We start from the raw sequence: 23,401 nt of genomic DNA, 5'->3' as shown, positions 1-23,401 counted from the left end.
TTGTAGCTATTATACTAACATAGGCATTGGCAAACGTTTCCTATAAGGGGCTAGGTAGTACAACTTTTAGGCATTGTGGGCCAGATAGTCTCCATTGCAACTGTTCAGCTGTGTGTTGAGGCATGAACACAGCTGTAGACCATACATATATAAATGAGTGTGGCTGTATTCCAATAAAGCTTTATTTCCAAAAACAGGTGGTGGATTGGATTTGGGCTGAGGGTACATAGTTCGTCAACCCTGTATTATGTTTATAGCATTTGTTTTACAAAATGTACCTGATTCTGAAAAAAAGAAAGATGGTTACTATAGGCTAGTATCTACTCGTAATAGGACTCCATTAACAGATAGATGTGACATAACAATTCAGTTAGTCTTTAAGTGCAACTTTTAATTTCTAAGTATAATTTGAGAGATTAATTTGGAATTAAAAAATGTGTGTATATATATGGGTATGTGTATACATAACGTATTTTTATACGCAAGACACACACACTATGAGCAGCCTGCAGTTTGTAGGCATTTTTACATGCGAATGTTATAGGAACTGATAGGTATCACAGGAAGAACTTTTGCCTCCACCTGCTCTCACCATGTCAGTTGACAGGACTCAGGACATGGGAGAAGAGTGAGCTTCCTTTCTGAAGTTGATGGTAGCTGTCAAGATTTTTGAAAAGTTAGTGCCAGGAATTAGGTGATTGGTAAGCAGCGGCCCATTCCTTGCCTTCAATGAAATGACATCCTAAAAAGGTAAGAAAAGAATACTTAATGATATGGTGATAAAATTTGATGTATAGTAAGGAAACCAAAGGCAGTGTTTCTTGCTCCAGAACTTTAGGACTTATCAGTCATCTTTTAAATCAATCGTTAATTTAATAGACTTTGGATTAAGCAGAACAAATTATAATATTACCTATTGACTAACTTCAAATCTAATATTTTAATTTCAACTGATCATTTAACTACTGACATCAAGAAATTGCTAAAGCTGTTGAGATTTCTATCTCATGTCTTGATGTTCTCTCAGACTATTTATTGGTCTCATGACTTTTGGTGACTGTTTCATTTCTCTTCCTCTCCCCCATTTCTTCATAAAAGCTCATGCAAATACCTAATATATAACTTTAAATTTCAGTAGTGGCAATCACTGTTTATTTTCTCTGTCAGCAAAATACAAGAAGCTTATTTACAGCTGTTTAAGGAAGTACAAATGAGTAGAAGAAAAGGAAAGCTTTTTCTGGGAATTAAAGAGTAAACCAGGTTTTGCTTTATTTTGTTTTGTTTTAACAGTTCTACGCAATATAAACAGAAAATGGATGAGTCCCCATAGTCATTTGATTGGCTCTAAATCCGATCTGTTCTGTACTACTCCTGAGAAGCCTTTGTAGCTGTCATTTTATTAATATCTTAATGACAGAAGAGTTTTTCATTGGTATTTAAACATTTAAATAAATAAAAATTGATTTTTGTGTTTGGTAAACTGTTTTCTAGAGTAGTTTTTTGAATGTAGTATAATCTTTAACTCTGTTTTAATTTGTATTCTCAATCACTAGTTAGCAGAAAATAAAATATCTGTAAGTCAGGTAATAAAAAACTTAAATGAACCATAAAAATCTAACTTATTAAGAAAGAATGACCTAAAATAGGGACTAGTTTTTTTTTTTAATTCATATATCCTAACCCACTGTGTTCAGTCCTGTACTTGAATAAAAATGTCAGAAACACCACACTTTTTTCTTTAGTTTTGCATGCTTATTTTGTCTTCCCTCATTCCCCCAGCAAATGTGTTATTGTGTGTCAGCATTTTCTGCAAAACTTCCATTTTTTCCACTAGCATTTAAATATTTTCTGTGTCCTAGGGATTGCTCTATGTATTGCATGATGAAAGAGGAAAGGGACCGTACTGCCCCTCCAGGAGGCTGTGTATCATGTAGCGGAAGAGTCAGATACTTACATTTAGAATGATGAGTGCTATGGTGAAGATCTGCAGAGTACTACAGGACACCAGCATGAGGAGTGAAGGGAAAGTGTTTCAGACTAGGATACTTCCTGTCTTTTTTTGAATAACATAGAAAACAGTTTTCTAACATTAGTAGGATTATGGTTGCTTTTCTTGTTGTTCTTTTTCCACCTGTCTAACACTGCAGAGCAAGTAGGGTGAGTTGGAAGGATTTTCAGATTATCATATTGACTATTTTGCTTTTCTTTAAATTCATTTCTCCTAACAACAAAATAAAGGAATTCAGACAAACATAATCATATGATAATTATATAGCCTTAGGTAATACATTATTATTTTTTGGTTTTAAAATACTTTTAAAAATTGGCAGACGGTTTTCAGTATACTAAGATTTGAACAGTTTAACCAGTAGTGTGGGGATTGGAATACTATGATAAAGATATACAAGAAATAAAGTAATAAAAAACAAAATGTAGCTTCGGAAAATTCAAATTATGTTTTTATTCATCAATCGTATACTTTACCTATTATGTGCCTGTCGTGATAATTATATAAAGATAAATAAAATAATACTCCTAATCCTTAAAGTAGTAATTCTTTACTTTCTGAAGGTCAAGGGTCCCTTGAGAATCTGAAAAATTGAGAATCTCCTCCTAAGAAAATGTACATACACATAAAGTTTTAGGGGATATTCTCATTGTCTTTTCATCCTTGAAAGCCCAATTAAAAATTCACGTCTTAAAGAACTTACAAGATGGTCATGTTATATGAGCTAGTGAATTATTAAATTAAGGCTGATGTGGATATTCTTTTAAATAAAGTGAAATTTTAGAAATCAGAGGTTAAATTTATAGAAGGAAAAAATGTATTTTCTGTTGTTAGGAAAGCATTTTCCAGTAATTTGATTTTTCTGGCACCCTAACTAAGGGAAGTTGGCTTTTTAAATTTTACTTTGCTGCAGAAGATTAAATTTAAGGTTGAGTTCCACTTTGTTTGCAATAGTTTGAAAAAGAATAGTTAATGCAGATTTTTTTTTAAACTTTTTTTCCTTTTAAGCTTTGTGTCTTGTACAATGTGAGTTTGCCAAATTTTCTTCATCTGCTACAGATTAGGTATGCCATTGTTGCTGCCATGTGGCGGCGCACCCCGTGCTTCTTAAACGCACTGACTGGAGGTTTATCGCATCACTTGTTCACATGCACGGAGCCTGGTAACAGCCTCATCTGTATCTTGTTAGCTTCATTTTCTTACTTTTAAAATTTCATTATTTATAAACTCAACATAGCATTTAAAAATAAGGCTAGTTTTAATGAATTAATGTAACTACAAAAAGTCATTGCTAAAATTTTCATAGTGAAACAGATTTTAACTTTTGTTAAAATGTGCTATTCTTTAATTAAATTGTATTTACAAGCAGGCATGTTTTACCTGCCATTTAACTGTATTTGCCAAATTCTAAATAGAATTTTGAAAATTGAAATTGAAGCTTTTATTTATGTGGCAAAAGTAAGCTTCAGGACTGGGCTGTGTATTTTTATTGGCATGTAACAGTTAATATGAGCTCTACAAGAATTTGGGTTTAAAGAGCTAAAGCTATCAACAGCTGCAAACTTAAAAAATATATATGTATATTAAAACTGTTAGGTTAGCTCAGTTGTACAACTTAGTAAGTCTTGTATCCTGAGTTTCTGAAGGCTGGTGGATATATAGGTATCTCCAAAATCATTGTGTTTTAGTCTTTTTACTAATAGTTTTGTATAGGGAATTTATCTTCCTCTCTTTAAAATAACATTTTTTCCTCTAATTTATTTCTATTATTTATTGTAAATAAATTTGAAAATAACAAAAATAAAAGAAAAAAGTCACTTGTCTATCACCTGTTAATAGTTTAAACATTTTGGTTTATTTCCATTCATCTTTCCCCCATGCATTATTTACATATATATTTTTTCTCTGTAGGCATATTTTAATAATTTGGATCACAGTTTACTACTTAGTGTCTCCTTTTCATGTGACATTTGTAATTTCCCTGGTCATTATTTTTGAAAATGAGATTTCTTCATGGCTTTATTTTATTTTCATGCCCACAAGTATTTTATCCTAATGGTTGTCTTCACTCTCCCACTCCCAATGATTTCTGTAAAAGAAACTTTAAAACATGTTTCTACTCCCTATTCTGCAGTTTATTAAAGTGATTTGGTTAACTCTAAGACTTTTTGTGGAATAGTGTTCTGTGAATTGGAGTATACAAGGTGGGAGGATCACTTTAGGCCAGGAGTTCATTACCAGCCTGGGCAACATAGCAAGACCCTGTCTCTACAAAAAACAAAAAGAGAAAAAAATATATAATACTCAAGGTAGTTGAATTGCTGTGATTTGTCACCAATATTTTTAAATGTTATGTTTATTATAATATGCATTTAATTTTGATAACTGGATTATACTTTGATTATTCTCACTTATTCTAGATGTGACTTATTCAAGTTTAGAAGCATATATTAAATAAAATTATATTTTTAAAAATTTGCTTTTATGTAAAACACTATTTGCCATGACATTTTTTTGTCATACAGTTTTTTTCTTTGTGTTTGAATATGATCAAATACTTCCCAAAATTAAACTTAGAAATGTATATCAAGACATTCTAATTCAAAAGCTGTTTTTATTTGAGAAATACATAACAATATGTTAAGACCAGGAGTTTGTTCTCTTACTTCAGATGATTAAAAGACAGTGTAACTATGCAGGTGTTAAACATTTTCTATATTTTCATAGCCAACTCTGCTCATATATCCATTTTAACTCCACGCCCCTGTAAGCCTTCGAGTTTGTGATCCTTGTTGAAGACAGTGACCCACATTGATTTTTATTTTTTAAGGTTTCTCTCTTATTTTTTCTTCTTTTTCTCTTGAACATAGGACCTATATCTTTGTTAACACAAATCCTTTATAATATTAATTACTCAAAAGTTAAAATTTCCTGAGTAGTATTATGAAAAAACTAGATTATCTTTGGAGAATTATAATGACATGCCTATATATGTAGCAATAGTTTAGAATAGGAATCTATTTAGCTTATGTAAATATTTCTCACATTTATAAACATTAAAAGAAACCATACTTTTGCTTTTTATAAGATCAAACCACCACCTTAATGCATCTTAATGCTGCTCAGTTATGGAAACCTTAGTTATGTAGTATTACAGGAAAATGTAAGAGTATGATAGCAACTAACTTCTTGTTAGTGATCTTAATATGCTCAGCAAGTATTATAGTATTAGTGCAAGATTTACAGAATTCAGATCTTTAAAAGTTTATATTTTATTTCCATATGTAGATAAGCTTGTCAATTTACTGTTGGAGTAACAAAGTTTTCATTAAAATTACACAGATTATTAACAATTTCCAAAGATAAAAATTTTGTTCTAATTAAACTCGAATTTTTAAGTAACTGATGCCCCCATGTGGTGAAAGATGTATTTTACTTTTGTTTAAACTTGGACAATGACTGTTTTTTCATTTTTCTTTAATAAAGTGGACATTAGTGTTTACAAAGAAGCTGTTGACCAAGAGACATAATTTGAATTTTGTAAAGCTCATTGCCATAAAATTCACAGCCTTACCCTGTATTGTCTCGGAAGTGCATGTAATCAAGCACGTACAATGAGACAAAATATTGGAAGCTATTTAATTACAAATAGCATAGGGATTTTCTGATCTTATGTATGATTTCTTAATGTCTTTGTTTTTGTGTCTCACATAGGTGATGTACAGTTCATTGATTATGAATATTCTGGATACAACTACCTGGCATATGATATTGGAAATCATTTCAATGAATTTGCAGGTATAACAATTGGAGTGACTTATTTAGCTTTGAAATGATGTTTTCAGAATACTTTATTCTTTCTTTAAAGTAGATAAACTGGGAGCAGGAGCAACATTTTTCCATGCGTTGTTGACCATTTTTCTTTACTTTTGTTTATTACTGGAGGAAAGCAGAGATGACCAAAATTTCTTCCATAATTGCCATCAGAAAGTAATAGGGGAAAAATAATGATTGTGGCTTCTGTTGAGACCAGACATAGTATAAGGTGCTTCATAAATCTTACCTCATTTTTTCTCCACAACAGTCCTGTAAGGTAATATTCCCAGTTTACATATCAAGAAAGAAACTCACCAAGGTCACAGTAAAATACAGAAAACTAAGATTTGAAGCTAATTTTTAAGCATTTGAAAAGCCTTTGCTGTTTCCATTGTAAAGTTGAGCTTTTGGAGTGTTGGTTCACTAAAAAGCTCAATAACCTTTTTTATTTTTGTCTTTGGCTATGAATATTGAACAGTTGGCCATTTTTACCCCTATTAATCTACAATTAAATTAATCTAAAATTACTAGTTTTTTAAATGTAAGTGGAAATAATTTAAAATCAATTTTATCACTCTTTATTTAGAAACATAAAATGTTCTAAAAACTGAAGATTAGAACATTCCCCTGGATGGTTTATATCTAGTAGGAATTTTTTATTGTTGAATTTATATTTGCATAAGTTTATGTATTTATGTATTTTTATATACTTCAGATTACCAAACTGGGAAATACTTTGGGAAAAATTTTTAATTTGACATTTCCAGTTATTTTGGACTACCAACCTTATCATATACATGCTATAATCCCACATATATGCTGTACGTATTTTTACGTATTTCATCTATGGAAGGGAAACCTAGCTTGCATATAATGAAATATTACCATGTGAGTAATATAGACAGTCACTGCTATGGATATAAAATAGAAAACTCCAGTGATCTTCTAATGTTTTGTGGACAGAAAATCTGAGCTAAACCTTGTGAGTTAGGTAGAATTTGGATGTGCAAACAGAAGAGAAGGAAAGGGGAAAAAACTTAAAGATGAATTACTTATTTTTATAGGATATAAAATTCATGGAGATTAGAAGGTTATAAGACTAGTGAGGTAGATTTAGACCAACTTATATAGAACCTTGGATGATAAGCAAAATAGTATGAACTTTGTCTTCTAGTTTAGTGTTTTCCAAACTATAGATCATGAAATTAAATTTGTGGGGTAATTACTTTTTTTTTTTTTTTTTAAGCAAGGAATGGAAAAGAGAAACAAAATATCAAGGTTGGAAAATGTTGTTGGGGTAAATACTGTTTTATGAAATTTAGTCTTAACTGGTTATATATATATAAGGTGTCAATAAAAATGTATTTTTGCCATGAGTTATGGTTTAAAAAGTTTGATAGCTACACTTTGAGATGGTGCTCCAAATGTCAGCACGCTTAAGAATTTCCTGGGGTGCTTCTTAAAAATGCATATTTTAGGTTTGTGATGCAGCTGCTTCAGAGCTACCCTCTTTGTGGAAAAATTGAAGCTATGAGAATTGATTTAGTGATCAGCAGTAATGTGCCTTAGCATTAAAGCTGAAATACAGAATGATTGTTTGGTTTATTATTTTAATAAATGCTATTTACTTAACATGTAGTATTCCAGCCAAAATGGAACTTTTTAAATGAAAAAAATGGCGGTTTTAGGGATTATTAAGGTAAGCAGAAGAACATATGGTTTAAAATTTTTCAGTGTATTTTTTTTCCTTCATCAGGTGTAAGTGATGTAGACTATAGTCTGTATCCAGACAGAGAACTACAGAGCCAGTGGCTGCGTTCTTACCTTGAAGCCTACAAAGAATTTAAGGGCTTTGGGACTGAAGTTACTGAAAAGGAGGTAGAAATACTCTTCATTCAAGTCAATCAGTTTGCTTTGGTAAGTTTAAATGTATACAATTAAGGAAAGGTTCTGACTGTAATTTAAAATGCCTCTAAATTTTCATCATCATATGAGACAATTTCCTAAGTTTTGTGAATTTTTGTTCAAAATCATGAAAATATATGATCATTTACAGTATGCATTACCCATTGCATTGCTTTTAAGGACAAAAATTTGGTTTCATTCCCTACTGTATCCCCATCCCTTTGAACAATGCCTGGCCATATGGTAGGTACTCAGTAATTATTTGTTTTATGAGTAGATTCTTATTAGAGTTAAGATTGATGCATAAAACAATTTCTTAGTCTATTCCTTTCTTTACATCAAAGTCAGATTTTACAGGAGAGGAGCTTTTCTACGACACATTTCATGGTTAGATCTTACATGATTGTGATAAAAGTAGGTTGGAAGAACTAGTAGGATTGTGTTTTTCATGAATTATCCAGTGTTTTGTCTCCTTGACCTTCATTTGATAAGCATTTGTTTCCAGCTTCATTGGTATCTTAAAGCTTTATTATTAAGACCTACTTCTCTTTACATGCATTTATATTTTAAAAATTAGCTCATTAAATTATCTTTTGAGAATATGATATATTAGAATGATCTTTCAACTAAGGTGCTGCTGCTTTTTAGTTTTTAATATAATTTTTTATAGTTAGCATGAGAAATATTTGTTATCTATCCAAATAGACCCTAGTGGTGGTTCACAAGTATACCATTTTCATAGTCTTGAAGTACTGTATGCCCAGAGTCACTCACACTACATCTCAAATAAGGGTGTCCTGAAATGTTCCTTTACCTGCTGTTCTTAACATCTGTTTTCAGTACAACTACTAGTTCAATTAATGACATGCTCTACAGCTGGTCCTAGGATGCCTGCTGTTTCTATTATTCTATTTAAGCATGATCTTAGAGAATGTAGGGTTTTCTTTTTCATTAGGTCATTTAGTGAATTTCAGAATCAACCTAATATTCCATTTATGCATTGAATTTGTTAATTTTCTTAGTCATCGGTCCCACTGTTTGCTATTAGAAAGCTACTTTGAATTCCTTTGCAAACTTTTGATGATATTTAACATTTTTTTTGGATACTGTGATTATATCTGTACATGGCATTGAAGAAAACCTTTGCTTCTGATTTGATCAACAAATTGTTTATAAATATTCATTAATTGGATACTAAGTACTTATTGTTATTCTAAGTCAGGTAGATTGGAAACATTAAAAAGGAATGAAGTGCATTCTTTCAAAATGCTTATAATTCAGAAGGGCAAATAAGATGTACAGAATAACTTTTGGTGGTAAAATTTGACGCTCATTCCTTTTTAATTTGATTTTATTTTTATATTTTTTAATTTTTATTTTGAGACAGGCTTTGCTCTGTCATCTGGGCCTGGAATATAGTGATGTGATCACAGCTCATTGCAGCCTCAACCTCCTGGGCTAAAGCAGTCCTCCTACCTGAGCCTCCGGAGGACCATGCCTGGCTAATTTTTAAAATTTTTTGTGGAGACAAGATCTCTCAATATTGCCCAGGCTGGTCTCAAACTCCTAGGCTCAATTGATCCTCCTCTACTCAGCCTCCCAAATTGCTAGGATTACAGGCATGAGCCACCTTGGCAGGCTTATTTTTTTTATTAGATACAAGGTCTTGCTCTGTCACTTAGGCTGGAATACAGTGGTACAATAATAGCTGACTGCAGCCTCAAATTCCTGAACATAAGGGTTCCTCCCAACTCAGCCTCCCAAGTAACTAGGACTACAGGCACACGCCACCATGCCTGGCTGATTTTTTAAAAACTTTTTGTAGAGACAGGGTCTTGCTATGTTGCTCCGCCTGGTCTTGAACTCCTGGCCTCAAGCAATCCTCCAGCCTCAGCCTCCCAAAAGTATTGGATTGCAGGCATGAGCCATATGCCCAGTCATAACACCCATTTTGGTGTAAATATTAGTAAATTGGAATTAAAAGGAAAGTTACTCTGATTGGAAGTGAAAAAGAATATCTTCATGAAATGTACAATAGATATATTAATATTTATTAATTTATCTTTTTTATCAAACCTTCTACTGAATGTATGATATATTAATAAAAACTATATATTAGTAAATATTCAGTAGAAGGTCTGATAAAAAGGATAAAGGACAACTGATAGAGACATAAAACTTTAGTACCTTTTAAATAACATTTCTGAATAATTTAACACATCCTCTGAATTTACATATACTTAGTTTTTGCATAGGGGCATATAGTAAGTATTATACTCTGAGATTCTGATACCAATTACCAGTTCTTCCTTATTAAGAAACATTAAAAGCCCTTTATTTATTAAGTCAGTTTTTTGTTTCGATTTCTGTTCTTATTTTATCAGAATTCTGCTGATTGTCTATTGTGCGCTTTTCCTGTCCTTCTGGGATGTCACAGCTTCCTTGCATCAGGGCCTCTGTTGCTATCTTCTTTTGATATGTCTTCTTTTCTTTTTCAAAACTTTCTGTAGCTTCTTTTTAGCTAGCCAGTTTACCTTCCTCTCTTACCAACTATTAATTTCCTCCCACTGTTATGTTAAGTATGTGCCTGTCACATCTAAGTATTTGAATGAATCAATAATTGTGATTGCAGTGTGAAATAAAAGGAAACCCTCAATCCTACTCCCTTATTCTTCATGCATTTCTCAGACATTGCAATCTGCCTTTTCCCTCACTACTATAAAAAGAAAATCAGGTAAGGTTTACCAATCGTGATGTAATTGCTAAGCCCAATTTCAGTTTTTCAGTCCTTATCTTACTTGATCTGTCTGTACCATTTGGCAGTATTTAACATTGATTTAAAAAGCTTTTGTTGACTTTTGTGGTAGCTTTCTGTATGGCGAAAACAAGGAAATGATCAAAGTATGGCTTCACGAGTCACACACTTTTTTGCCTTACAAAGATAACTTTTCCCCATAGGTTCACAGTGCTTAAAGAGAGAAAGAACAACCTAAACAAATCTCACAGGGAATATACTCAGCAGATGAGGTACATTAACTATATAATGAGCGAGTTCCAAATTATTAAAAGTCTAGTCCAATTAGGATGAAAGCAGAAGAGGATTGAGCTGTACCTTTTTAAGATTAGTTTCTCAGGCTTGACCAACATAGGAGATATCCATGAAGACACCTGAAGTTCCTGGACCCAAGAAGGTAGTGTTAGTGTTGTCAGGATGAGACTAAAAATAAAGCTCCAAGGCCTGCATAGGCCTGAACTCTCTGCATTTGGAGAAGTAGCTGACAAAGTGGAGCCTATCACAGCCTTAGTGTTCAGAGTGTCAAACTGTTATGTTAATATGTATTTTGAAGTCCACTAGTTGAGGTCAGCTACTCACATGGGGTCTGAGAAACTGTGATGTAACATTCCCAAGAGGAGAAGGAGTTCACTCCAAGTACTCACATATGGAGTCTGTGTTAGCATTCTCCAGAGGGACAGAACTAATAGGATATGTGTATATTATGAAAGGAAGTTTATTAGGGAGAATTGTCTTACATGATCACAAGGTGAAGTCTCACAATAGGCCATCTGCAAGCTGAGGAAGAAAGAAACCAGTAGTGGCTCAGTACAAGTCTGAAAGCCTCAAAACCAGAAAAGCCAACAGTCTAGCCTTCAGTCTGTGGCCAAAGACCCAGGCCCCCCGCAAACCACTGGCATAGGTCCAAGTGTCAAAATGCCGAAGAAGGTGGACTCTGATGTCCAAGGGCAGGAGAGGCAGGAGGAAGCATCCAACATGGGGAAAAAGAAGGAAGCCAGAAGACCCAGCAAGCAAAATTATCCTACATACTCCTGCCTGCTTTGTGTTTGCCATGTAGCAGCCAATTGGATGATGCCAACCCACATTGAGGGTGGGTCTTCCTCTCCCAGTTCACAGATTCAAATGTCAAGTCTCCTCTGGCAACACCCTCACAGACACACCCAGAAACCGTACTTTACCAGCCAGCTAGGCATCCTTCAATCCAAATAAGTTGACACCTAATATTAACCATCATAGAGTCTGATAGGCTTCACACACGTTCTCCTGAGGAGTGGGAGTAGTTGCATTTTCTTACAAATGGGATCTGATATGTTTCATATTCTTTTTTTTGATATGGAGTCTCCTAGACTGGAGTGCAGTGGCATATTCTTGGCTCACTGCAACCTCTGCCTCCTGGGTTCAAGCAAGTCTCTAGCCTTGGCCTCCTGAGTAGCTTGGATTACAGGCGTCTGCCACCACAACCAGCTAATTTTTGTATTTTTGGTAGAGACAGAGTTTCACCATGTCAGCCAGGCTGGTCTTGAACTCTTGACCTCAAATGATCCACCCACCTCGGCCTCCCAGAGTGTTGGGATTACAGGTGTGAGCCACCACACCTGGCCATATTCTTGAAGGGAGGGAGAATACATCATTTTAAAGCTGTGTGACAAATTCTCTTTTTCTGCTGTCTTGCTCAGTCTCTTAATCTGGCTCCTCTTTCCTCCTTTTCTTTCAGCCGTCTTACGTGTTAAGAGTATTCTGTAGTGTTCTGATTTGGGTCTACTCCCTCCTTTCACTTTATATTGCTTTTATTTACGAATCTAGTCCTAAGAATTTTATTCCTCTTTCCATTAATGATCTCAAGTTGAGTTTCTTCCCACTGTTGAGCTCCAGACTGTCTTTATCCGTGGTCCCATTAGTATCTAACCATGTATCCAAAGTGAGTTTTTATTTTGTGCACCCTGCCTTTTACCTCATTATTTATTATTCTTCTACCTCATTATTTACTCTTCTACCTCATTATTTACCTCATTATTCATATAATTTACTTATTATATACCAAAACCAGAAAATTTTCTCTCATGTGTTTCTTTTCCTCATCCTCACTTTTTTTTGTTTGTTTGTTTGTTTCCAAGTTCTGTTCTTGATTTCAACTCCTTCTGTCTTTATTCTTGACCTTTAGTTGAGGACTTAATCTCTTACAACATTAACCTTTGCTTCTCTCTTTACCTTCAGTTTTTTTTTTTCCTGTCTTTAATTTATCTATATTAAAAAAGTGATCCTTTCTAGTAACTAGAATTGAATTTGTCAATTAGATTGTGTTACTTTTCTATTTTATGGCTCCCTGTGACCTACAAAATGAAATACAAATGACAGCATCTGTAAACTCTTATTTCCCACTGCTTCACACCTCCTACTTCTGCCCTAGCAGAGTCATTTTGTGCCTGCATACTCCATGATGTTTCATGCCTGTATACTTAGGTTATTCCTTCTACCTGGAATGTCCTTTTCCCTGCATCCCTTGGCAGATTTCTCTTATTCCTTATGGATGTGTCTTAAGTGCTGTTTTCCTCCTTAAATAGTTTCCTCCTTCCTTGCTCACTTGTCATTAAGAAGATAGCATATATACATTATGAGGCTGCTTTGACAAAAAGAAAAGCAGGTCTAAATAATAAGATCAGGGTATACATGTTTTGAAATACTATAAATGGTTAGGAAATGTTGATTGCTCAGGCCATGATACAGACTTCTAAAGATTATAAGACTTCACCTGTCCTTGATTGTTTAATGTTGAGAAAGTGGTGAACAAAAGTAGGTATATGCATGATAAAACCAAACATAGTATACTTAATGGCTTTGAGGAGTTTTTCTTTGTTTTTTTTTTTTTTTCCGTTATATGCACACTGGGGATTTATTTTAGTTAGTTATTTACCGTATAAAGCTTTGAATATTTCTTTGCAACAGGGGTGAGTGGTCTAGAAATTAAAATACCCTTTAACAGAGAGATTTAACATATCCATAACTTTTAAATGTGAAAGAAATAGTATTACAGAATTTATTATTTTTTGATGTACTTGTATTTTTGGGAAATGCAAATGATGAATGGGCTGTTTTCTGCCTTTGCTTAATTCACTGTTATATATTTATCACTTTCCCCCCATAAAAATTGTTGCCTACAAAAGTGAGATTTCAGTGAGGTTTTATGGGTAATGCTTCTCTAGTGTAGAATTATTTAGTTAATTTATGTAAGTATATGAATAAAACTGATTGAGAAATATAGTTACCATCTCTGCTTGACAGTAGTGAGAAGAGCTAAGTTGGTGTGTTTTTTAAAATGCAGAATGACTTTTGATTTCTCAGTCTTTCCCACTACGGAACAAATTTAGTAGGAAGAAGAGATTAGGATAACATCTACAGGTGATTTTATATCAACATGAAATATGCCAAGGTGATTTAGACTAGTGGTTCTTAACTTTTTTGATCTTAGGACCCATTCACACTTAAAAATTTTTTTGAAGACCTTTACAAGCTTTTGTTTTTGTGAATTAATTAGCATTATGTATTAGAAGCCAAAATTCAAAACGTTTAAGTATATATATTTAAAATAAACTCATTAACATAAATATCATAAATAGAATAACTATTTTTCAAAATAAAAAAAAATTAGTGAGAAGAATGGCATTATTTTACACTTCTGCAAATTTCTTTAATGTCTGGCTTAATAGAATACAATGGGATTTCCCGTATTTGCTTCTGTATTACATCTTTTGTGATGGATTGTTTCATTTGAAGTATATGAAAAAAAAAATTCACACATGCATGTTGGAAAGGAGGAGTATTTTGCCTTTTCAGATAATTGTGGATATTCTTTTTTGATACTAGACCAAAACTCAACAAGTGATAGTTTCTTAAAGGTTAGTTGCCATGAATAATCTTAACAGTCAATTAACTTTTTACTCTATTACATTAAAATCTTCTAGTTTATCTTGCAGATTGAATGATTATTTTACCTGTATGTGATTTTGTAATTTTAACAGTAGTAGTTATTTAGAAAGTAATTGATTGATTGAATTGTATTGATCTTCCAAATGTTGACACATCTTATTATAAAACAGCTAAAGATCACATATGTTGACATCACCACAAGTGTCATCAGAAAAACTTATAGTATTATATTGAGAAGCTGTTAAGCTCACAGAATCACATACAGCTTTTCTCAAGTTCTAATTTTCGGGTGAAAACTTGAATTTTATATTGACAACAAATACTGTCAGTTATTTTCACTGAAATGACAAGTTATCTTTTTTATATTTGAGAAAATGTTTGCCAAATACCGAAGTCTGATAACTCTAGTTTGATAACTCTAGTTTGTGTATTAGTCATTTTTTTTAAATAAAAATGATGTTCCATTAAAAATGTGCAAATTCAACTCAAAAGTCAGTTACCTAAGTGTTTTTCCTGAACAACCGTTGTACTTTGGATATGCAGTAGACTTGCTTTATGTGTACTGCCTATTTCTTCCCACAGAATTTGCTACAGCATGTACTCCAGGGTAGAGATTTAATAAAATTAATAATTTTAATGTCTTCACAAAGGACATTCTTTAGTGACGTTGGCTTTTTACTTTTATCGTGTGATGGTGAAGAATAAGGCTATTATACTAGTGTGATTTGCTGCCACTGCCTTGACTTAAGGTAACAGTAGCTTCACCGTCCACTGCTTTCGAACCATTGGTACAAATGTTGACATAGTCAAAAAGGCAAGGAACACATCAGTGTAATTATGAAAATAACTTTGGGCCTCTGAAACCTCCCATGGGTTTATTGACCACTTTAAGAACTTCTGATGTAGACTTTGAAAAGAAGGAAATCATCTAATTTCATAATTTTATTTCTCAATACCTGATACACTTTCTTAGAAGAGCATTATCTTATTAGATAAGTGCACTTATCTTATTAGGTAAGTGCAATGTGCTTTTTAAATAGAGATCTTTAGGTTGAAAAAAATTTTTTTTACATATATTATTTTTATTAGTCTTTAAAACAATCCTATGTAGAATACAGAATGGCTAATATTCCCATCTTGTAAATGATAGATGTGACACTAAAATTTGTGAGTTATTGAAAGTTGCAAAAGTACTCAGAGATAGAGCCTGGACTGGAACCTCTGAATCTTGTAATTCAAATTAAGAATTCTTTTTGGTATACTGTGCTGCTTCATCTTGGTATTTAAAAACACCAAGGTCGTGACTATTGAGTACCTTTTTGTTAAAGCCCCTTTGCTAGTGTTGCTATAATGAATTTAGCTGAAACAAAAAGCTTGTCTTTAAAACCTTTTCTACTTAGAATATTTCTAGTTAGAATATAGTATTTCTTGGGAAATGAAATCTTGTTCAAATTTTAAAATATTACCATGTTTAACTGAAAATAGATTATAAAGTACACATAATTATTTTACAGTTACTGATTACATTCTAATTTCCCTTTAAGTTCTAAAATCCATATTTTTCCTGACATAAGTTGTATTACCTTATGTTGTGGTCTGTTATGCAGAATTCAGCCAATAAGATAATTTCCAGATGTTTATCACCCCTAGAACATTTTTCACATTTAAATATATTTATTGCTTGTGAGATTTGGATTTTCTTTTGTGTTTATATATATTTTTTTGAGACGGAGTTTCACTCATGTTACCCAGGCTGGAGTGCAATGGCGTGATCTCGGCTCACCGCAACCTCCGTCTCCTGGGTTCAGGCAATTCTCCTGCCTCAGCCTCCTGAGTAGCTGGGATTACAGGCACGAGGCACCATGCCCAGCTAATGTTTTGTATTGTTAGTAGAGACGGGGTTTCACCATGTTGACCAGGATGGTCTCGATCTCTTGACCTCGTGATCCACCTGCCTCGGCCTCCCAAAGTGCTGGGATTACACTGTGTTTATATTTTTTATGTCAAGAAACAAATGCCTTTGATATAATGTGTTAAGCCTGTTAGCAATTATGACCATTAAAGACACTAACGTACATCTATCAGTGCTGATGGTAAACTCTGCTTTATACAAAGCAGGTCAAAGGAATTGGGCTCTATTTTTAAGTGATTATAATTTACCATAACCTCTTTTGGTGTTGACGAAAGTGATCTGTAATCATCAGCAGATGGTACACTTTGGTATGATCTAGGTTTTTGATACTTTATTTAAAAAGAACAGCAAGAAAGAAAGTGTGCATGGAATTGATTTAGAGGATAGAATTAATGATTCATATGTGTTTTACAGAGAGATTCATTATAATAACTTTTTATTTTTTTTCTTCTTTTAAGGCTTCCCATTTCTTTTGGGGATTGTGGGCTTTAATTCAAGCCAAATACTCTACTATTGAGTTTGATTTCCTTGGGTAAGTTAAATTTTATTATATGGATTACATTTGTCTCTACTTTTGTTTGGATTAATACTTAGAAATCATAGGGATATTGTAGTTATTTTCAATCAAATATAGAAGTTGCATATATTTAGTAATTGATCTGTAAAGAAATTGCTCTAAGCTGTTAAGTGCTTGCAGGATTAGAAAAGTGTCCAGTAGGTGGTGCAATAAACTAAAAATACGTCCTTTGAAAATCTTAAACTCTAAAAAAACCAGCCTAGAAAACTGAGTGGAAATAAGGGAAGGACTAAGTTTTTCAGCTTTGACTAATTTTTTTTTTGTTCTCTTTTCTCACTAGGTATGCAATTGTTCGTTTTAACCAGTACTTTAAAATGAAGCCTGAGGTTACTGCATTAAAAGTGCCTGAGTAAAGAAGAGATTTCATTATTCTCCAGTAGCTGAGCAACACTTATGCATCTTTTCTTAAGAAATCCCAAAAAGCCAATATTAGTTAAATTCTGTTATTTAATTTGGTTATCTTGCTTTATAAATTATACCTCTAAACAATCAATCTATTTTTTAAATAGACTGAATGATGTCAAGAAATATACCTACTGCTGTCAGTATGTGGTGGATTAGAAATGTGTTAAATCTGCAAAAGGTATAAAGATGACAGTTCAAACATTTCTTTGATAATTTAACCTATGTTGTATGTGAATTATTTATTATAAACTTAACACGATTCTATGACTTTTTATCTGTTTCATGTTTGTTAAGTGTAAGCAATGAAAATGTCCCAGATAATTTTTTTTAAGTTTTACTTTAATAAGATTAATTTCAGTAAACATTCTAGTTGTTCATTGTAACCTTTTTATCTTGATGCATTGTAAGTAAAATGAATCATTTACTCTTGAAATGCCAGTCATTGACTGATGTAGATAATTTAGAATTTTCATATAAAAATATCTGTTTAGGTGAAATACATTCACTGTCTCTGTTGGTGGTACATCTTGTTGAATTGAATATTAGAAAGTATTTCTTTTGGGGTGAATATAATTTAGGATTAAATCCCCATTTCTCTACGTAGTATGGCAGTATAAATATGAATATTTACCATATAATCTTGGAATAAGTATGAATTAATGTTACCAAAATCTGTATTAAATAATGTTTCAAATGCTAAATATGGTCAAGTTGCTATTTTCAGTTTTAAAAATTTTACAGTATCAAATTGTTTCTAACCCAAAATTTTCTTTTACTTATAGAGATGGCCTATGTTTTTGATTATTAAATAGTCACTAGTATTGCTAATTTTTGAAACAAATATACAAAATTTATCATATGTGGAAATAGGAAAATATTATTTAGGTTAATTGTTACCTATCCAGAGTCATTCCTTATAGTTTAGTTTCATGTTTTAGTTTGGTTCTGTGTTTTTAGAGTGATAGCAAGTGACTACTTGATACATTTAAATTCAGAGCTATATGTTGAGGCAGTTAAGTAATTAGATAAGGAACACTTAGGGCATTGATCTTGTACACTTAAAATCTGACAAATGACAAAATGTGAATTAAGCAGAAATAGTATGGCAGGAGGGCTTTTGTTTGTTTTCTCTTGTTTTTGTTTAACTGTATTTTTTTATTTTGTTTGATAAGAGGGAGGTAATTATTGTATGGGAAGAAGTTAGATCTTTCAGATAGATAAGCAGGCTTCAGGGTTTGAAGTGTGCTGTGTGTGGTTGAGCAGTCATGATTAACTTTACTTAGAAAATTAGCCTGACAAGCTTTGCACTTCGGTCACATAAGTGCCCATGTACAAAGTTGGCTTACTGGATCTGCATATTCAAAATATGCGACTACAAATTTATTCTCTGAGAAATCTTCTGGGGAGTCTGATGTATTCCAAATAACTTATATTCTCAGACAGATGCTTTAAAATACTTGGATTATCTCAAGATTTTTAAAGCTAATAAAGTAAATAGAAACACAGGCCATTTTAAATGGTAAATTCTAGTTACATAAATAGAATCTTAAAATATGTTTGTATCTATTACAGTGTTAGACCAGATTTGGTTTCTACCTCCCCAATGTTATAAATGTTCACTTTTGTTTTTATAAACCATATTACTGTAAGATCAATAGAATTTTGCCTAGTTGATTAAATGAATGGAACCAATTAAACAACTAGTAGCTTTCTTTAATGTTAATGTGAACTTGAAAAATTGTTTTTGGTGGAATTTTTGTCTATGGTTGGAACATTTTCATAAAACATATAATGTGTAATATTCTTAATTTTTTTTTTTTTTGTTTTGCTTTCTGCCTTCTAAAGTGCAACAGTATATATCCTGTAGAACTGTGGGAGGAGAGAAGATAATTTTTCTACCTTACTGCATATTCTCACTTTAAACTGTTTTGAATAGAGATTCACTGAGCCATTGCTGATAGACTGTGCGTAGCTGCTAGCTGTCACACTATTGTAAGTTTTTTAGAGAGATTCATAGGGAAGTGAATGTAACCAGGAATAAAGGCTCTCACTTTAGTCCTGGGAATATGGAGTGGGTCTTGGGAACAAAATAAGATATTTAATCTGTTTTCCCTACTCTGACTAGATTTTGGGTGTTGTGATGCTCTTACTTCCCATATATGTTTTTGGGATCATGGTGTGGGCTAGCAATAGGGTCCAGAATTGTTTTCCTTTTATGTCGACCATTTAAGGGATTCTAAAAGTGGGTAAATCTCAAAGTGCTCTAAAATCATCCCTCTGAAATTTGTCCTGTGGCGTGCTGAGATGTCTGTTGCCTTTTTATGTTAAACTAAGGAACTTGAATGCCTTACCTAATAACTCAACTAGTAGTGAGCTCATTTTGTAAATATGAAAATGGCTGTTAGAAGTGGCATTCATGTATATTCAATGTTAGTCAATAGACCATAGTGGCCTGGATGCTTTAACAAGCAAAATTCCCCAGTTTTTTTCCTTTCTTCCCCTTCATACTTGTATGATCTCACCTGACCAGTGATGATTTCTTTCCCTCCTAACCCCATGCTACCACCATTTTCTGGAAATCAAAGAGACGTGGTAGTAAATCATACAGTTCACATGATCATCTGAGATCAATATGAGCACAAAACTCATCAAGTAGGTCTGCCTGGAATGTATATAAAATAATGTAAATAAAAATTTGTAAATTAGTGTGAATTGTATCTTGCATATGAGATTGTGTATTGTTTTGCATTCTCTTCCCTTTTGTAGAAATTTTTCTGTAAGGAAATGATTCAGCTTGTTGGTTTTAGACTAAAAATAACCAACAGTTGTGGCTGCACAGTGAGATCACAGGAACTGGAAATAGGGTTTGTTGGCTTTGGTTAATGTCAGTACTTGTTTATTTAGCCTCTCAGTGCCTAATAAGACTTTTCTTTATTTTTTAGTTAGCTGTTAGGTTTTGTGAGGTTAGATTCCTGGAAGCAGTGAATTTATACACTGTTACATTAATAGAGCTCCATTCTTTGAGTCATGATTCCAAGCTAAAGGAAATTAAAAATATAATTTAGTAATTTCCTATTTATAGGGTTGTTAATCTTTTTCTACAAAAGAAAACCTTGAAATTTTATATATCCCAATGTGAATCTAAGTTCCATATATACAGAAATAAGACAAATAATAAGTCTTTAGTTCAACTTAAGCATATTTCAAGACTTTTCTAATTTTAAAGTTGATCATGATAGGATCATAAAAGACATAAGTAATCTTGTAATGACAACTATTTCCATTTTTGCTGAACTAAAAATACTTAACTTCATAAATATATGTTACTACAGCTTCCAGATTTAAAGAAAAAAGTTTCCCCCAGACACTCTCAATTAAAAGTTCGAACCTTCCACTTTTAAAATTATACAGAAATTTCTTTTTTACATTACACAGAAGCCTTCTATAACATTTTACAAATTCCTGTCTTCATAATATAAATGAAAATACTGTCATTTCAATTTTTTGCTTTAAACTGCTTTTAATAAACATTCCAAGGTGATACAGACTTATGCTTTTAATCAGTCATTCTGTTAATAGACAAAGTTAGCAATGCTTTGTACTAGGAAAGTTATTATTGACAGCAACTTGTGCTATTTTATGCAGAAGACAAACACCAATAATTATTATGCACAGAGGAAAAATAATTTTATATATGTGGTAAAGCAGCCTCATTTTTCAAAATGGATTTACTCTGGTTTTTCTTTAGTCTGTTAGATTTCAGAATGTCCTTTTACTGGGAATTTAATTACACATTAAGATAACCTATTTTTAATTCTTTTTGAAAAGAAAACATTATTCGTTATATTGAACCACCTTATTTAAAAATTTTTAACTTTTATATACCACTTGTGTGATTCCAGTGTCATGTCTTGGGTTTGATGTCATTGGACAGAAAAGTATATCAATTATTTTTAATGAATTTTTTTCCCATGTTTGAGGCTCAGTCTGTAAATGAGTTGCTATAACAGGAAATTTTTGGGTATACCTTACTTGAATATTTGGAAACTGAAATTAATAAGATATATTACATAATGAACCAGATTTTTCTGAACAGTTTTTACACTGAAAATCTTCATTTCTGGATTACAATTTGAAATAGAATGAAGATCTGAATTATTTGGATAGAAAAGAATTGATAGTGCTTATCAGAACTGTAAACTCTTGTTTGATGCATCAAACTTGGAGTTATTTTGTAGGTTTCTCTCCTGCAATTTTCTTTTTCTTCCTTTATGTACTTTATGCACTTACTATACTACTGATGTTATAAAAGAGCAGGGTTAAAAATACTGTATCTGTATTCATGGTAAATCCTGTAGCTTTTCTAGTTATCAAAAAATTGCTTTCTAAAATACTCTGAATCCTTTTTTTTTGGTTAACATCTTACCCATTAATGGTATTTTGAATGCCATTATCCATTTTAGTACAACACCTGTATTTATAAAAATTTGAAAACATTACATATTGTATTTGGAACTAATTAGTGAAGAATAAGAAAAAAAATGACCAACCAGAATTGTAAGTGTTGAATTAGTTAAATTTCAAAACTCATAATAAAGGAACTTTCACATAGGTTGAAACCCAGTGGTATCCCTGTAAACTAGCTCTTGTGACTAGAAAAGACCCCAAAAAGGCAGTGGAGGAGATTAGAGTGTTTACTTGCTGTGGTTGTGGTGTACTGCTACTTAATTATAAGTAGTTACACACTGAAATTCTTATTGTCCAATAATCTGAAGTAGTTTCCTGTATTTATCTGTACTAAATTGACTATAAAGTGAGTCTGCAAAGAGGATACTTTTTGACCGTACTGTATTTAGGAGGCTTTGTACAGCTAGTCAAATCTCCATGATACAAGGTATTTGAGTTTTAAAATATACTGTTACTAAAAGGAAGAAGACATAGCCATTATTCCACGTGCTTAAATAATAATTTTCTTATTCAGTTTCAGAAGAAAAAGAATGAAATTGAGTAACTGTCAATGCGTTAGCTGTATGTTGAATTGGGAAATTGTGGCATAAAGCTTAAATTTGTGTTTATCAAATGTGAACCATAGTAGTATAATGCTGCTTTGTATATAATGTAAGTGCTACGAATAGTCTCAGCACTGAAAATGTATTGATACCTCTTAAATGAATGCAACTTTTCATGTAGGTGTTTTGATATGCCTCAGAAAATATCTGAGTGTCTGAGAATTTGTTAATCTGTTTGGTAATGAAGATACTTCCTGGTTTTTTTGTTTCATAATTTCATGTTTAAAATTTAAGTTTTACATTTTTACTACTGTTAATTTAAGTTAAAATTTGTTCTGTGGATAAAATGGGGTTGGCAGTGAGGAAAATTAAAAACAGCCCCATTCATGTAACTGCTTAAGTAAAAATACATTTTCACTGTGTGTTCATAAACTTTTAATAAAGCTGTTTGTCTTTCTGTTTAAATATAAGTGATGTTTAGGCTTTGTTTCTGTTAATAAGGCTTTTTACCATTGATTAAATGAAGGAATGTATCTTTTTGAAGAGATTTATATTCTGTAAATAAAAATTGGTTGTAACAATAAAGTTGAGTTCTAACTACAGTGTATTCATAAATTTTATCCTTCAACTTATTTTTGAGGTTTGCTCCTTGTGAATATCTGCAAACACAAGACTTTCCAAAGTTAGTATATAAATGTATATGTGGAGTGATTCTTTAGATTCAAATTCTAAATTCTCATGTTTTGGGTTTTTGGTTTTATAATATACATTAAAAAGTTTTGGGCCGGGCGCAGTGGCTTACGCCTGTAATCCCAGCACTTTGGGAGGCCGAGGCGGGTGGATCACGAGATCAAGAGATCGAGACCACCCTGGTCAACACGGTGAAACCCCGTCTCTACTAAAAAATACAAAAAATTAGCTGGGCATGGTGGCTCGTGCCTGTAATCTAGGCTACTCAGGAGGCTGAGGCAGGAGAATTGCCTGAACCCAGGAGGCGGAGGTTGCGATGAGCCGAGATCGTGCCATTGCACTCCAGCCTGGGAAACAAGAG

The 23,401-nt window shown here is 32.6% G+C and overlaps 1 protein-coding gene across 1 annotated transcript in view; it reads left to right on the top strand.

Moving 5' to 3' along the window:
* ETNK1 (ethanolamine kinase 1) overlaps positions 1-22,950 on the top strand; it is a 62,643-nt gene extending 39,693 nt beyond the window's left edge. Inside the window, exons 5-8 of the mRNA XM_032287363.1 lie at positions 5,723-5,806; positions 7,581-7,741; positions 16,818-16,891; positions 17,217-22,950. Coding sequence (XP_032143254.1) covers positions 5,723-5,806; positions 7,581-7,741; positions 16,818-16,891; positions 17,217-17,289 — 392 coding nt within the window. The 3' untranslated portion in view covers positions 17,290-22,950. The remainder of the gene's footprint in view (positions 1-5,722; positions 5,807-7,580; positions 7,742-16,817; positions 16,892-17,216) is intronic.
* The last annotated feature ends 451 nt before the right edge of the window (positions 22,951-23,401 follow it).

Source organism: Sapajus apella, unplaced genomic scaffold (genome assembly GCF_009761245.1).
Source record: "Sapajus apella isolate SASKATOON/1434 unplaced genomic scaffold, GSC_monkey_1.0 scaffold2, whole genome shotgun sequence".
Classification (NCBI taxonomy): Eukaryota; Metazoa; Chordata; class Mammalia; order Primates; family Cebidae; genus Sapajus; species Sapajus apella.
Note: the sequence above shows the minus strand (reverse complement) of the source record. Positions and strands in the feature narration are given on the sequence as shown.